This window comes from Amyelois transitella, chromosome 22, assembly GCF_032362555.1.
Source record: "Amyelois transitella isolate CPQ chromosome 22, ilAmyTran1.1, whole genome shotgun sequence".
Taxonomy (NCBI): domain Eukaryota; kingdom Metazoa; phylum Arthropoda; class Insecta; order Lepidoptera; family Pyralidae; genus Amyelois; species Amyelois transitella.
Genome location: NC_083525.1, coordinates 3,566,164 through 3,580,207, shown reverse-complemented (window position 1 = coordinate 3,580,207; position 14,044 = coordinate 3,566,164). Strand labels below are relative to the sequence as shown.

Here is a 14,044-nt window from a genome sequence, read left to right as displayed (position 1 = left end):
TTTTAATAGGTTAATAATACCTATATTGTAAAAGTCCATCAAGGGAAAGGCTTACAATCTTAGAATTCTTATTTAAGGCGATGTGCTTTCACACTTCCTTTTCTCTGGCTCTGTTTACCTCGTAACTGATAAAGATAATAATATGTATGTATGTAATAATATATAACACATTGAACGAGCCCTTACATGTTAACAGCTATACCTACAGCAAAAAATAGTTTAATCTTATTCGTCCAGTAATTCTAGAGATCAGCGTGATAAGCAGACATGACTTTTTTAAATTATTATACAAAATCACTTAATCGCGGCCAGTATTTTTTTTTAATATATTCATCATACCGAAAAATTTGAAATACTGGTTATACATATATACTAGCTTTCGCTCACGGTACCGCCCGCATGAAATGTATCCTCTATGTCCTCCGTACTCCATATACATATATGCGAAATTTAATGGAAATAGGTTCCGTGTTCCTATCCGCGACAAACGAACAAACACACTTTACAATCATAATATTAGTATTAATGGATGTTGGTATTCATAATAATTACCTCAATGACTTTCCAAAATCACTTAAAACACTTACGGTAAATAGAAATTTCACTGGACGTGTGACGGGTGCATCGTCCTCTCGCGAACTGCACACCGCATGAATGCAGTCACTTGGATGCATTTATAAACTCGCCTATAGATCTGCAATAGTTCCTATACTTAAGTGGTTAATTGTACTTAGATCACTGGTTTGATGCGTATATCTCTAGATGATGATAAAAAACAATTAAAAAATGATTGCAATGAGGCTATTTGTTTATTTAAAAGGAATCTTCATCTCATCTTAATTCTGAAGTTTGAATCTTCATTCATTGAAGTTTGTATAAATTAGCCTATAAGTCAAACAAAAAATCCAACTAAGGTTATAATATAGGTACTAACTAAAGTATCATTCCGTTTTCTATGGGTCAAATGCACTCACACTGAAATAAGATCATCACTGTTTATTATTAATCTAACTGAATTATTGCAACAAAATTATTACCAAATCGGAAACGTATTGTCAAAATATACGTACTTGGATCTATTATCAAAATAAAACGCAGAAATATGTTACTACAAACAATATATTAATAAATAACAATTACTGATCTAATCATTACACTGGGTCTATAATAGTTTAATCATTTCTAACGAGCTACAAAAATACTTCATATTTCACACCATCATAATATAACCAGACCTTACACTCACGCCCTTTTGGTGTGGCTACCTCCTTAGTTTCATAAAAAACATTTTTATCTTTGAATGATGATGTAAGATAATTATATGGATTTAATACTTCTTGAATACTTGGTTTCTGTTTTCGCGGTCCGTATTTCTTAAAAGGATTTTTCTTAACTCCAGGATAAATAAACTTATTATACCAATTACTATTATCATTGGTTTGACTTGGATCGCTCCAATATGGATATGGAGAATAAAATTGTCTTCCAAATTCGTCTATGTAAGGATAAACCGGGATGTAAGTGGGATTTGCTGTAGATTCTTTAAACTTCGTAGTTTGGAAAGGTTTCTGATTGAATTTTGAGTTTTGTCTATGTCGGCTACCATTTGTTTTCAAGAAAGTTTTATCATCTAACTGTTTAGGAACAGGCTTAATTTTATTAACCTGTTTGGTTTTATCATCTTTCATTTTAGATTTACTATTATTTTCAATGTCATCTAATTGTGGAAATAGTTCATAAGTTTCATTAAACAGATTAGGAGTCGGATGAGTGACATTAAGTTTATCTTTTCTTAACCCTTCACTTTCTTCTTTGTCTTCCTGTTGTCTTTTGTACGGTATTGCACAGCTAGTGAATTGATAGTTGGTAACGTCACTCCAGTCTTCCTTAATCATGTCAGATGCCTTCTCTGCGATCATGATGATTGGTGCGTTGGTGTTACCATTCACGATAGTGGGCATGATACTGCCGTCGACAACCCGCAAGTTTTTTATTCCGTAAACCTGGGATAATTGAAAAAATAATGTTAAAATTCCGTTGATGTCATGTGAAAATTAACGAGACGTTCGCTTTAAGTGAATAAAGTTCCTTGTAATTCAGATCACTATTAAATATGCAAACTATAACATAGCTTGGAGAGTTGAGTTTTTAGTGCGTTGCAAGGTTTTATTAATTTACCAATGTGTCTGTGTTCGTAAGTTTAAAGTCCCGTCGGTATTATTCGGAAAAATAGTCAAAATTTTTTCAACTTTTCAACAAAGGAACTACGTCAAAGTCTCCTTGTAAACAGGGCAAACAGGGCTTCACTCCCATAAAAATTTCTTGAATAAAATGTAGCTTATGTACTCCAGAACAACCTGTGCCTAATTACATTAAAATCTGTTCATTCGTTTTTGTGATTATTTGTTACTTACAAAAATAGTCTCTTTATACTCGAAATATTAATACGTATAGACTACAGCTGCTTACTACTATGAAGAAAAAACTAATGATAAGACCAAGGGAACAACGTTTAAACTTACCCTCAACCTTGGATCAACTACAGCATTAGAGCTATCAACGGGTCCCATTGCACAGGTGCCGACTGGATGGTATATCGTCAGGCTGTGATGCCTCGCTTGGCATTCCAAATGTTCTTGCGACATCAGGCTATATTTGGCGCAGCCTGGGTTTCGGTTTGGGTTCGGACGCGCATTGAGCTCTCTTAATACTGGCTGCTCCACTAGTTCTTGGACAATCCGAGCGCCTTCCGCCTGAAAATAAGAAATGATTATCGCATTTCACATATAAAATAAATTTGTTTTAATACAAATAAAACTCCAATAATATACATACCAAAACCTTTATATCCTGCGGATCTGAAAAGTAGTTCGGATATATAAGTGGTGGTGAATATGGATTTGAGTCTTTTAATTTCAAATAACCTCTACTTTTTGGTCTAAGCAACAATGGCACAACAGAAAATGATGAATCGAATAAAATATCTTCATACAATTCTGCGTATGTTTCATCTGTCAATCCATTAGCTCGCTTTCCGAACCAACCTCCGTCTAAGTTGTCTGCTGTTGGAGCAATAAACAATTGTATATCTGGATAATCTTCATTAGGATCTTGGTACTTTGTATTAACAAAGGCCATAGCTTCTGCTTCCATCATGCTATACAACATCCCACTTTTATGTAATGCGAAATCAACTAAACTGTTTATAGAAAGGGCAGTCTTGATATTAAAACAGTAATCAGTACCATTATCATAAGGATTGTCAAATAGAAAGGAATGTCCTCCCATTGCTATGTGGTCTTGCAGATTTCTTCCCACTCCTGGTAGATTGGCTATTGGGTAAATGCCGACTTCTTTGAGATGTTCCGCGTCTCCTATCCCTGATAACATCAACAGTTGTGGAGACTGAATGGCTCCAGCAGATAAAATCACTTCTTTGCCTGCTTTAACTATACGTTGTTGACCATGTTTAACAAATTTTACTCCATACGCTTTTTTGTGTTCATCTATAAGTATTTTTTCAACTAATGAATGAACACTAACATGCAGATTAGGTCTTTTACTAGCTGGCCTCAAAAAGGCCTTTGCTGTACTACACCGAAGTCCATCACGAACAGTTGCATGCGATCTTGTAAAGCCAGTTTGGTATTCTCCATTCACATCCAAGATGTTATAACCAAGTTGCTTACCAGCTTCTAAGATTTTACCAGTGATTGGGTGCTCGAATTTAAAATACTCAACCGTTAAAGGACCACCAGTTGAATGATAAGGGTCGGTTTGATAAGCAGGAATCGTCATGTCCTCTGCTTTTAAGAAATATGGTAACACACTCTTATACGACCAGCCTTGATTACCCAATTCCGCCCAGTAGTCGTAATCGCGTTTATTCCCCCTTATATATAGCATAGCGTTTAACACACTAGATCCACCGAGGACTTTACCACGTGGCCACTTACATTGGTTGTTCACCATACTTAAACAATATGAATCACTAGGTTCCGTCACAAACTGCCAGTCTATGGACGAACTCTGCAGCACAGGGAACATTGCCGGCACATCTGCTAATACGTTTTCATCTTGACCTGCTTCTAGGAGCAAGACTGTCCATTGTGGGTTTTCTGAAAGTCTGTTAGCTAGTACGCTACCTGCCGAACCACCTCCAACGATGATGAAGTCGTAACAATCGTACAAATGGTCGAACGGATAATCTTTAACTCTGTGTTCAGCATCTTCAATGTCTGGTCTGTACAAATGTATTGCCATTCTGAAGATTATCATAGCTCCGAGGCCAGGAAGGAGACTGAACATAATCCTGGTATTTGAGATGATGGGCCGAATCGGCGAAACTTGCCCGTAACTGGACATAGTTGCACTTTACAATTTACATGGACTTAATTTCCGACTGGCCAACGTCGTACGACTGATATAACAAATAATGAATGACGGCTGATTCAGCTAATTTGATGAAGCAAGTTATGTATTGTGCATCGAATCAGGTTGTCGCACTCTTTTTGTGTGTGTACAGAGTATGCTTATACTCAGAGCCATTTATCTTTTACATAAATTTTGAGTCAACAACTTTTTTTATCATAACTGGTAAATAATCCATATAAAAATACTATTTATTATACTCAATTACTATAGCATGCACAGCGTTATTAACAGTTATTATTAAATCATTAAAGCTGTTATGTATATCATATTTTTCATTGATTATATCGTAATATATTATATGTACGCCGTACATATTTTTTTATTTATTTATATATTTAGGTTCATCAAGGAAAAATACCTTATGTTATATTTTCCAGAAGTATGATGTATTTATAAGTTGATAATTTTAGTATCAATCGTTCATTTTCTATTATATAAAGCGCAAATCCTAAATAAAGAGGCTGTTAGAGGTTATGCTTAATTAATCCATAAGAGCTAGGTTTACTAGTTATAAAAGAATATAACAATATTTCAGCTCAGGAAAAAAACGATTTTACTCTGTTGTAGCGAATACTCTATGTTATTTTTTAAAACAAAGTGGCGCTGATCAGCAGTTTTGCGCATTCAGTCTTTTGTTTCCATTACGACATTTTGATGGGTTACAATATTATCGTTTGTTACTTGTGAGGCATTTGTTTAATATAGGGGTAGACAGAGTCTTTTATCTGACCGTCTTCCAGGTAAACATGGCTTTAAAGTCTTGTGCATCTCAATCCCAATCCAACTAATATTTTAATGCGAAAGTAAGTTTATTTGTTTGTTTGTTGTCCCTTCACGGTTTATCTACTGAACCAATCTTCTTGAAATTTTGCATATAATCTGCAACCCTTTAAAAACTGTAGGATTTGGGAATACCTGATTTCTTTTCTAGGTGGCCCTAAATTTGCACGATTAGGTGTCGCTTATTTCGCGCGGGCAAAACTGCGAGTAAAAGCTAATTTATTGTACAGTACTCCTAGTAATGCATTTATGTAAAGTTCTTCGAGTTTATTGCCCATTTGTTAATAAATAATCTTGACTAGTGTCAATGACCATGTGTACATAAGTCATATCTTTAAACATCATTTGTTTACAGAGTTATGTCATAATTAAATAATAATTATATAGGATCAAATGTAATATAACAATGACCTTTACGCTCCTTTACTCTTTCCTTATTGCGTTGAATGGTGATATACTGCATCAATGAATTCCATTTAAAAATATAAAAACTAAAAAAATAAAGTACCTACGTGCCAGCTTCTTTTGATCCCCAGATCGTAAGAGTCAAGCATCAGAATGGCTTTTTAACTTAAAATTTATCTTATATGTGTATGTGTTTGTGTGTGTAGCACCATTATATCCCATTTTTATCCTTGATATGATATGTCTTCTTAATAGTAAAGCGAAAACAACAAACGATTTTTTGTAATATCATTTAATTACACTTAAAATTAAATATAATTTATGGTCATCTTATTTTTAATTTATCGCTAGTCATTTGTATTTTCCCTAATTATTCTTTTTTACAGAAATTGAATTGATCTATGAAAAGAATATCAGCACGTGGTTCACAGTCAAGTGTCTATGTTCATAATGGTACTTAACATTTACTCGAAATCCTTTTCATGTAAAAAGTTTTTAGAAGTAGGTAAGTATATCATCCTAAAATAGATATGTCACATTTGTATGTTTTGGTTTAATTAAGAAATGAACAAACACACAAAAATTTTTGATGAACTCAATGGTTGTTCACAGTACTTCACTTTATGTAAAATAAATTAGAATAAATTAACTATTTACAAATAAATAATACTGACAAAATACTGAAGATTTGTACATCATCATCAGGCGTAGTACCTCGACATCCTTCTCTTCAACCAAAACTCTTTGATCATATCACTTCCCTTCTCACCAATCATGATGATTGGGGCATTGGTGTTGCCACTAACCAACGTAGGCATTATACTGCCATCGATCACTCTCAAACCTTTAACACCATACACCCTTAATTCAGGGTCAACGACCGCTTCATTGTCCCAGTAAGGTCCCATCTTCGCAGTTCCCACGGGATGGTAAATGGTACAAGTATATTGTCTTATCATACATTCCCAGAAGGTGTCCGAAAACCTCGGTATGCTTACACAGGCCGGAAATACATGCTTGTTGAATGATGACCCAAATCTTTGGAATGCCTTTGTCCTAGACACAGCAAAAGCAATTTTAGCACCTTCAACTAAAGTTTTAACATCCACTTCATCTGATAAATAGTTTGGATATATATAGGGGTAGTCGTATGGATTAGCACTGCGGAGTTGGACAAAACCTTTGCTTTTAGGTCTCAGCAACATGGGAATGATACTCCAGACATCCATATTGTTTATTGGCCTAAACACTGCATCGTAAAATTGCTCAGTAAGTCCGTGCACTTTTCGTAACTGTTCACCACCATCAGAATTTGTTGAGCCGGATATGAAATGAAATTCTATGTCTGGGAAATCGTCGGATGCATTTACATACTTTGTATTTACAAAACCCAAGCCTTCTACTCCTCCCATGATTGTCAAAGGACCTTCTCCTAACACTGCGTATTCCATTAACGTACTCATAGTGTGCAGTCTATGTTCAACAATAGAAATCGGTTTATTCACCATAAAAGCTAAACCCCCTAAACCTATGTGATCTTGAAGGTTTTGTCCAACAGGTAAATTTTGTATTACTGGTATCCTGTGTTTTGTCAACTCTTCAGCTGGTCCTATGCCGGAAAGCATTAGCAACTGAGCAGAGTTTACTGTTCCAGCTGATAAAATAACTTCCTTCCGGGCCCGTATTCTATGTATCATTTTGTTTCTGATAAATTCTACTCCAAAGGCAATTTTTGTTCTAGGATCTATCATCACCCTGGCGACATGACTATGCATAGCTATGTGAAGGTTTTTGCGTTCTTTTGCAGGTCTTAAGAAAGCTTTTGAAGTAGAACAGCGTCTGCCTCCTCTAATAGTTCCTTGCGCTACCATGAATCCAGTTTGGTTTTCTCCATTTATATCTCTGTTCATGTATCCCATTTCTAAACCAGCCTCTATGAAAGTTGAGACTAAAGGGGTATGATATGGAGCTTCAGCAACTGTTAGATACCCTCCAGTGCTGTGGTATGGTGTTTGTGCTAAATAAGGATTTTTATTGTCTTCAGATTTTTTGAAGTAGTACAGGACGTCTTTGTAACTCCATCCTTTATTTCCCATGGACTCCCATATGTCGTAGTCTTTCTTGTTGCCTCTTAGATACAGCATGTAATTTAACACAGAGCTGCCACCGAGTACTTTTCCGCGAGGCCAGTTACATCGTCCTCCTTCCATAGCTGAAAGCATAAAAAATATACTAAGTAATTTTTTGTACAATTTCAAGTCAAGAAATTCTTCATCCAATAACAAAAACCACTGAAATGAGCGAATGAAGAGAGATCTTTTACTTGTGACAAAAATTACTAGGCAGAACTCGGTAATTAAAATCGCCAGAAAATTTTTATATTTGCCATAACTTCACAACTCATACGTAGGCATGACTACGCTAGGTGTAATATAGTAATACAGAACGAAAGGGACACTAAAGAGACTTTGTAAGGAGTCAAGAAAGGGTGCGCTGTAAAGATAGCAAACGCGAGAGCAGTGCATTCCTTGAAGGTTGATAGAGGCATGGATGGGGCCATACAATTAGTTTATACCTAAACACGAAGTTCCTGAGGGCTCTGTCTTGTACTTCCAGTCCAGCTTGCTCAATTGCAGGTAGCCAGCCAAGAGCGGCACATCCGATATCTCCGTCTCATGTCCACCGGCTTCCAGCAGTAACACCTTCCAATGTCCAATCTCTGACAGTCGATTGGCTACCACTGCTCCTGAAATTACAGTAATAAATTCAATCAATATGGGTGTTAATATAATATGAATATTACTGTTTATACTGGCTTAAGGTTGGTTGTACTTCTCACGATCCCTCCTCTTATTCTTTCTTTCTCTATACCAGTATTAAATATACTGGTATAGAGAAAGAAAGAATACCAATAATTCCCTACGCCGGGAATGTAAATCAATTCAATCTTTACAGAGAATTGACATATTAACTGTTCGTTCGTCTGTTTTACGATGACAAATATTTTTGAGTCCACAAATTTGGTCCCTAAATGGCACTTATTGACTTATTGCTTATAATTAACAGTCCAAAGCGCACGTGCATATGCACGAGAATAAAGTAATACTAGAGGCCGCCCGCGACTTCGTCCGCATGGAAACCCTATCAATCCCGCGGGAACTCTGGGATAAAAAGTAGCCTATGTGTTATTTTGGGTCTTCAGCTACCTACATACCAAATTTCATGGTAATCGGTTCAGTAGTTTTTGCGTGAAAGAGTAACAAACATCCATACATCCATACAAACTTTCGCCTTTATAATAGTAGTAGGATTATAATAGTAGTAGGATTCACAATGAAGGGAAACTGAGCCTCGAAAGAACTGCAGTAACTGAAATGTACTGCATCTAAAAAATAAGATTTTCTTGTGTACTACTAGCCTATAAAAAAGTTAAAGCTACTCACTAACCAGCTGAGCCGGCCCCCACTACGATGAAATCGTACTCTGGCAGCAGTTCTGTTTCCGGGATGTCTCCCGGCCGACCCTCGGGATCGTTCTGGTCATACTGATAATACGCGATAGCCGCTACCAGCATTGGGATGAACCATGCCACCTGAAAGGGGAAAAGATAAACATAATACAATAGGCCCTTTCACAACACTAACCCATTGTCTAAAATAAAAATCCCAAATTCTTAACCCTTGCCCTTTATCGACTTTTACAATCTTTACAGGAAGAGAAACAAGTAAATATCATAACATAGGACAATATCTTATGGTGGAGGAACACTAAGATTATGATCATAGGAAACTAGTTCTTATAGCGTAAAAACTGCTGAAATTCTACGCGATTTGAAAAACAGACACATATTTCGTTAAAAGATGAGCTAATCAATAAAAGTTTTCGCAAATCAAGAACTCCACTTTCTATTGAATCAGGTTAATTGTTATATTGTTTTATAGCATGGTTAACTGTCTGTAAAGTTTGCCCGGCATTAAAAGTATTTTTTAATTTTTTGAAAACATGAATATTCCTTTGATTGAATCTCTCTTTTAACATAGTATGTTTGGTTTATTAATAGGAAACGTTATCAGATGTATCTTATTATTTTTCGCTGCTCAACAAGCGTTAAGAAATTAGTGCTTTTAATAACTATGTTAAGTTTCGTTAACACTTGGACATATTAGGTTGTTTATGCATCGAAATTTAAATGCCGAAAAAGAAACCGTTTTTTCTGTTAAAACCAATTTTTGGTCTGGACATCATATTTTGGAGACTGTTGGCTCTGTCTTACCCGCAAAGGATAAAGACGTGACTATATGAATGTATGTATGTTTCTTGAAAATGAAAACAAAATAAATTATTCACAAGGAAATATTCTATTGAATTTGTTAAATATATTAAAATCCTGTCCAGTTCTTTTCACAGACAAATAAACACGCTTACATTTATAAAGTCAGTATGGGTACCAACCTGTGAGCCCGCTGCAGCGGCGATGGCTGAACCTGACAGGACGTCGGCTGCGGCATTCACTATCGCGCTCATATTCACCTGTCGAAAAAAAAACAATCTTTATTTTGATAAAAAAGCTTATTATTTCACAGACTCAAGACGTGGTCAGTTATAATCAAAATAAATGTGTGAGGCACATCCTCGTTCGGGGTAACGGTTATCCATTGTTGACATACTTTTGAGGCATAACGACCAATGTGGCCCACTTTTAACCTTTTCCTTGTTAACAGGAGGCCGTATAAAAATTGGCACCTTCAGTTTGTTTTAATTAGGCATTATACTTTTGTATGACATGCTTTTGATTGACATTTCATTTATTGTTTTGCAGAATTCAAAGCCTCTTACTAACATCTGGGATTTCCTAAATTATATAAAATTAGACAAAACAGGGGCAGATCCTTTTTTGTCTAATTTTATAATTTAGGAAATCCCAGATGTTAGTAAGTTTATTATGTTAGTTCCATATATGGTAAAGAGATGCACTAAGAGAGGTTTTTTCGAAATTCCCACGATAACGGAAATATGTATTTTTGGGGGGCGGCTCCGCGGGCGTCAAAAAATGTATGAATTCCGCCATTTTTTTACCATATATACATACATATAATCACGTCTACATCTCTTACGGGGTAGACAGAGCCAAACAGTCTGTTTTTCTCATATCTCATGAAAATCCATCATCAGATCAAGAGCATAGAAAGTAGTGCCTTCAACCGTAACATAGTTTACACTTGTTTATATCGGTGTTGTAACTCAAAAGTTCCGGTGAAATTGTTACACAATCCACAGCACGTACGTTTCTGTAATTTTGACCAATAAATAAAAGGAAAACAACATAATTTTACGTAGGTATATCTATACTTTGGTGTAAATCCAAATTTCAACTAAGTAATTATTATAAATAAGTTTATTTGTTTGTTTGTTCTCTGTTTACATGTTATCTACTAAAACAATCTTCTTGAAATTTTGCGTATGTGTATGGACTAGGACGTAGGGTACTTTTCATCCCGATAAAAACTGAAGCCAGAACAAAGCCCCGTTGGATTTGCGAAAGATCCGTATTCTTTTGTAGGTGGCGGTAAATTAGCGCGGGCGAAGCTGCGGGTAAAATACTTTTTAATATAATCGCAAGTCAAAGATAACTTACTAGCTATTCTTATATGTTCAATCTCATGGGATTTTCTATCTCACTTATATTTTGAATTTTTTTATTCAATAATTAATAAAAACACAAAATTTCACACAATCTTTCTCCATATGCATATAAATATAACACAGAAGCAAAACAAACTAGTAGTAATTGGAAATATGAGGTCTTTATTTACACGTTCGGGAATGTTTTTTTGTTTACATAATAACACCTGCATCGTTATCATAGGCGAATCCTACTTAGTACTACGTAGATTTCTTAAATTTTCCTATCTCTTTATGATAGAACCTATGGAAAATGCCTTAAGATAATTTAGCTAACTCATTGGCATTACTGATTAGAAAGTTGTGATATGGATCGTCAAAGCTGATGTAAGAAGTCACCTGTTTGAATTATTTAATAAATTAGTTTTAGGCACCATCACTTGTCACTTATGGTGGTGTTATTTAATATGATTACTTAAAATTCAGAGTGTGTTCAGAGGTTTGGAAAATTACTAACCTTAGATCTATTATATTACTTAACTATATTTCTTGTGAAAACTGACACGTGATATCTGAGTGGTTGGCAGTGGAGTTCTTGTCCGATGCCGAATAAGTATGTTTCAGGACAATGGGTAGCTAAGAGAAGCAATATGGAAGTTCAGTTCAGTGCTAAATATGCTGAGTGACCGGTCATTCTGATGCACACAAATTCCCTCTAGTCACGAGAAAATTCATCTATATTGCCCTTCAGCCTTTGAGCTGTTTATATATACCTAGGTATGATATTTAAGATGATAACAATTAGACGTAAGACAAGGATAAATTGGCTTTCTTTCCAAGGCACGATAAGCCGATGATTTTTGTAATAGTGCTTCAACACCAATTTTCTTTTTAGCAACGATTAGTTCTACCTTGTATCATTAGTACTTACGTTGTTATCAGTATTAAGTTTAGATTGTGTCTGTTATTCGTAATGCTCTTTGTGAGCTGCCTATAACAGGTCCGCAGGTCCCGGGTTCCCGGCCGGCCATGATAAGAAACGAATTTATTATGTTTCTTTTGAAATTAGGATTGAAATAGTCATGTGAGTCATGTTTATATTATAAGTCTTTAAAAAAACTATTCTAACATTATAAAAAATAAATAAACAAGAAATGTAATTACACTTACCTAGAACAACAATTTTCAACAAAAACAACAACACAAAACATAATAACAAATTTCACTATACACTTTCACCGTTCGGAAACGAATTCGCGCGTAAATTTAGTCTTTTTGGCTTCAAATCATTCGTTGAGACTGCAAGTTATGTGCCGACCACTTTCTTTGCTCGCCGAGACTGGAGTACGTAGGCCAATGGCTTGATGTTAGCGGGGTCTATGTCATACATTAAAGAGTCTACAGAAAATAAAGCCGAACTACACAAAATTGATGTAATTGGATGAACAGAAACGATTTCTACTGTCGAACTAGTTACTACTATACGATGTCAATAAATATATGATTCATCTGAAAAAAATCCGCCTAGTTTTTTTAAGATTTTGGTGTCCTTGGAGGCGTTTGTTTACCTTGGGTTCCCAAAGGCGCTAAAGATTTTTAGGTATCAAATAGCTAGGAAAAAAATGCCCCCTGCCATACTCTGAACGCGGCATTGCTAGGTTTTTTTTGTGTTTTTGATTTTTACTCGTACTACTTAGTTTGGTTTGAAATTAATAAAGCCTGCCGTAATCCAAGTTATTTACCTTTATCCGAACTAATGATGAAATCCAATTCCTTCCATATCCTTGTGCGTTTTACATCTATGTGTGTCTTTAATTTGTGTTCTCGTAAAGGTGTACTCAAATGTGTGCCAAATAGCGGTCGAGTGATCTCACTCACGGAGGTTTGTCATTTTTAATTGTTTTCAGGAATTTTGTCAAAGTTAGACGTAGTTGGTTTTAGTAAGTAGAGGATACTGACACTAACTGCCTAACTTTATTTAACTAAAGAACCAAATGTATTTGCAGTAACTGAAATAAGGATTTTATTTCAGTTATTGCAAATTTATGAACAAAATATTAAGCAGTAGTTTATTTTTATACATACTTATATTACATGTGTGAAAGAGTTTTTGTTAATCCGTCTATTACGACAAAGCCACTTAACCGATCTCAATGAAATTTATACATTTAGTGTGTGGAGTGCAGAGAGGTACGGTACATAGGATACTTTTCACGCGGGTGGAGCCGCGGGTTTAGCCCGTGGCTACACATTATATAACTATGAAAATTGGAGAAAACATTAATTTTACTTTTATTATATTCCTTGAGAACCTTAAGCAGTGAAGAAGAGTTATCTGATCCATTCAATTTCAGATATTTTTTTTTGTAAAAGTGGCTAACATATTTATTGCAACAATATAAAATTATTTGATTGCTTTCATGATATTTTAATTAAATAAAAAATCTTTTAATGTTGTATGATTTATTTAAAATGTCCCTATACGATCTATCATCAACCACTCAAACATCTAAAATTGCAATCACGCTATAGTTACGCGAACATTCGATGTGGTAGCGGAAAACTGGTAGTTATCAGGCAAAGCACGTCAACCTGCGATTTACGGAATAGTGAGTAGGTACTGTGACGTAACAGGCACACTTTCTCTTGTCCACACTCCGGAATTGATTGGGTTGAAGTTCAAAATTTCAAAATACAGATGTTATCGTGTGGAAAATTACTTGGTTCTTAGGGTTCCGAATCTAAAGGGTTAAGACACCCACTTACTAAGACTTCGTTGTCGGTCAGACACAATGTAACCTCG

At 35.3% G+C, this 14,044-nt stretch overlaps 3 protein-coding genes across 3 annotated transcripts in view; 1 reads left to right on the top strand and 2 right to left on the bottom strand.

Moving 5' to 3' along the window:
- LOC106134167 (flotillin-2) overlaps positions 1–14,044 on the top strand; it is a 187,284-nt gene that overhangs the window by 133,597 nt on the left and 39,643 nt on the right. The window lies entirely within an intron of this gene.
- On the bottom strand, positions 1,191–4,365 carry LOC132903192 (glucose dehydrogenase [FAD, quinone]-like). The gene is made up of 3 exons (XM_060950812.1): positions 2,836–4,365; positions 2,523–2,753; positions 1,191–2,003 (listed from the first exon to the last, which is right to left on the bottom strand). Exons 1-3 carry the CDS (start codon positions 4,363–4,365, stop codon positions 1,191–1,193), a joined length of 2,574 nt encoding a protein of 857 aa, XP_060806795.1.
- On the bottom strand, positions 6,227–12,521 carry LOC106134164 (glucose dehydrogenase [FAD, quinone]). Its single transcript, XM_013334133.2, has 5 exons — positions 12,412–12,521; positions 10,072–10,149; positions 9,067–9,211; positions 8,195–8,365; positions 6,227–7,831 (listed from the first exon to the last, which is right to left on the bottom strand). The coding sequence occupies exons 2-5, from the start codon at positions 10,141–10,143 to the stop codon at positions 6,321–6,323; spliced, it is 1,899 nt and encodes a 632-aa protein (XP_013189587.2). The 5' UTR covers positions 10,144–10,149; positions 12,412–12,521; the 3' UTR covers positions 6,227–6,320.

Excerpts from the sequence above, each read along its gene's own strand:
- LOC132903192 (XM_060950812.1), bottom strand. The coding sequence starts at position 4,365 with ATGTCCAGTTACGGGCAAGTTTCGCCGATTCGGCCCATCATCTCAAAT. Across the intron at positions 2,754-2,835 it reads CGCAGGATATAAAGGTTTTG|GCGGAAGGCGCTCGGATTGT; the intron begins GTATGTATATTA and ends TCTTATTTTCAG. Across the intron at positions 2,004-2,522 it reads TAGTTGATCCAAGGTTGAGG|GTTTACGGAATAAAAAACTT; the intron begins GTAAGTTTAAAC and ends CAATTATCCCAG.
- LOC106134164 (XM_013334133.2), bottom strand. The coding sequence starts at position 10,143 with ATGAGCGCGATAGTGAATGCCGCAGCCGACGTCCTGTCAGGTTCAGCC. Across the intron at positions 9,212-10,071 it reads CCGCTGCAGCGGGCTCACAG|GTGGCATGGTTCATCCCAAT; the intron begins GTTGGTACCCAT and ends TTCCCCTTTCAG. Across the intron at positions 8,366-9,066 it reads AGTGGGGGCCGGCTCAGCTG|GAGCAGTGGTAGCCAATCGA; the intron begins GTTAGTGAGTAG and ends CTGTAATTTCAG.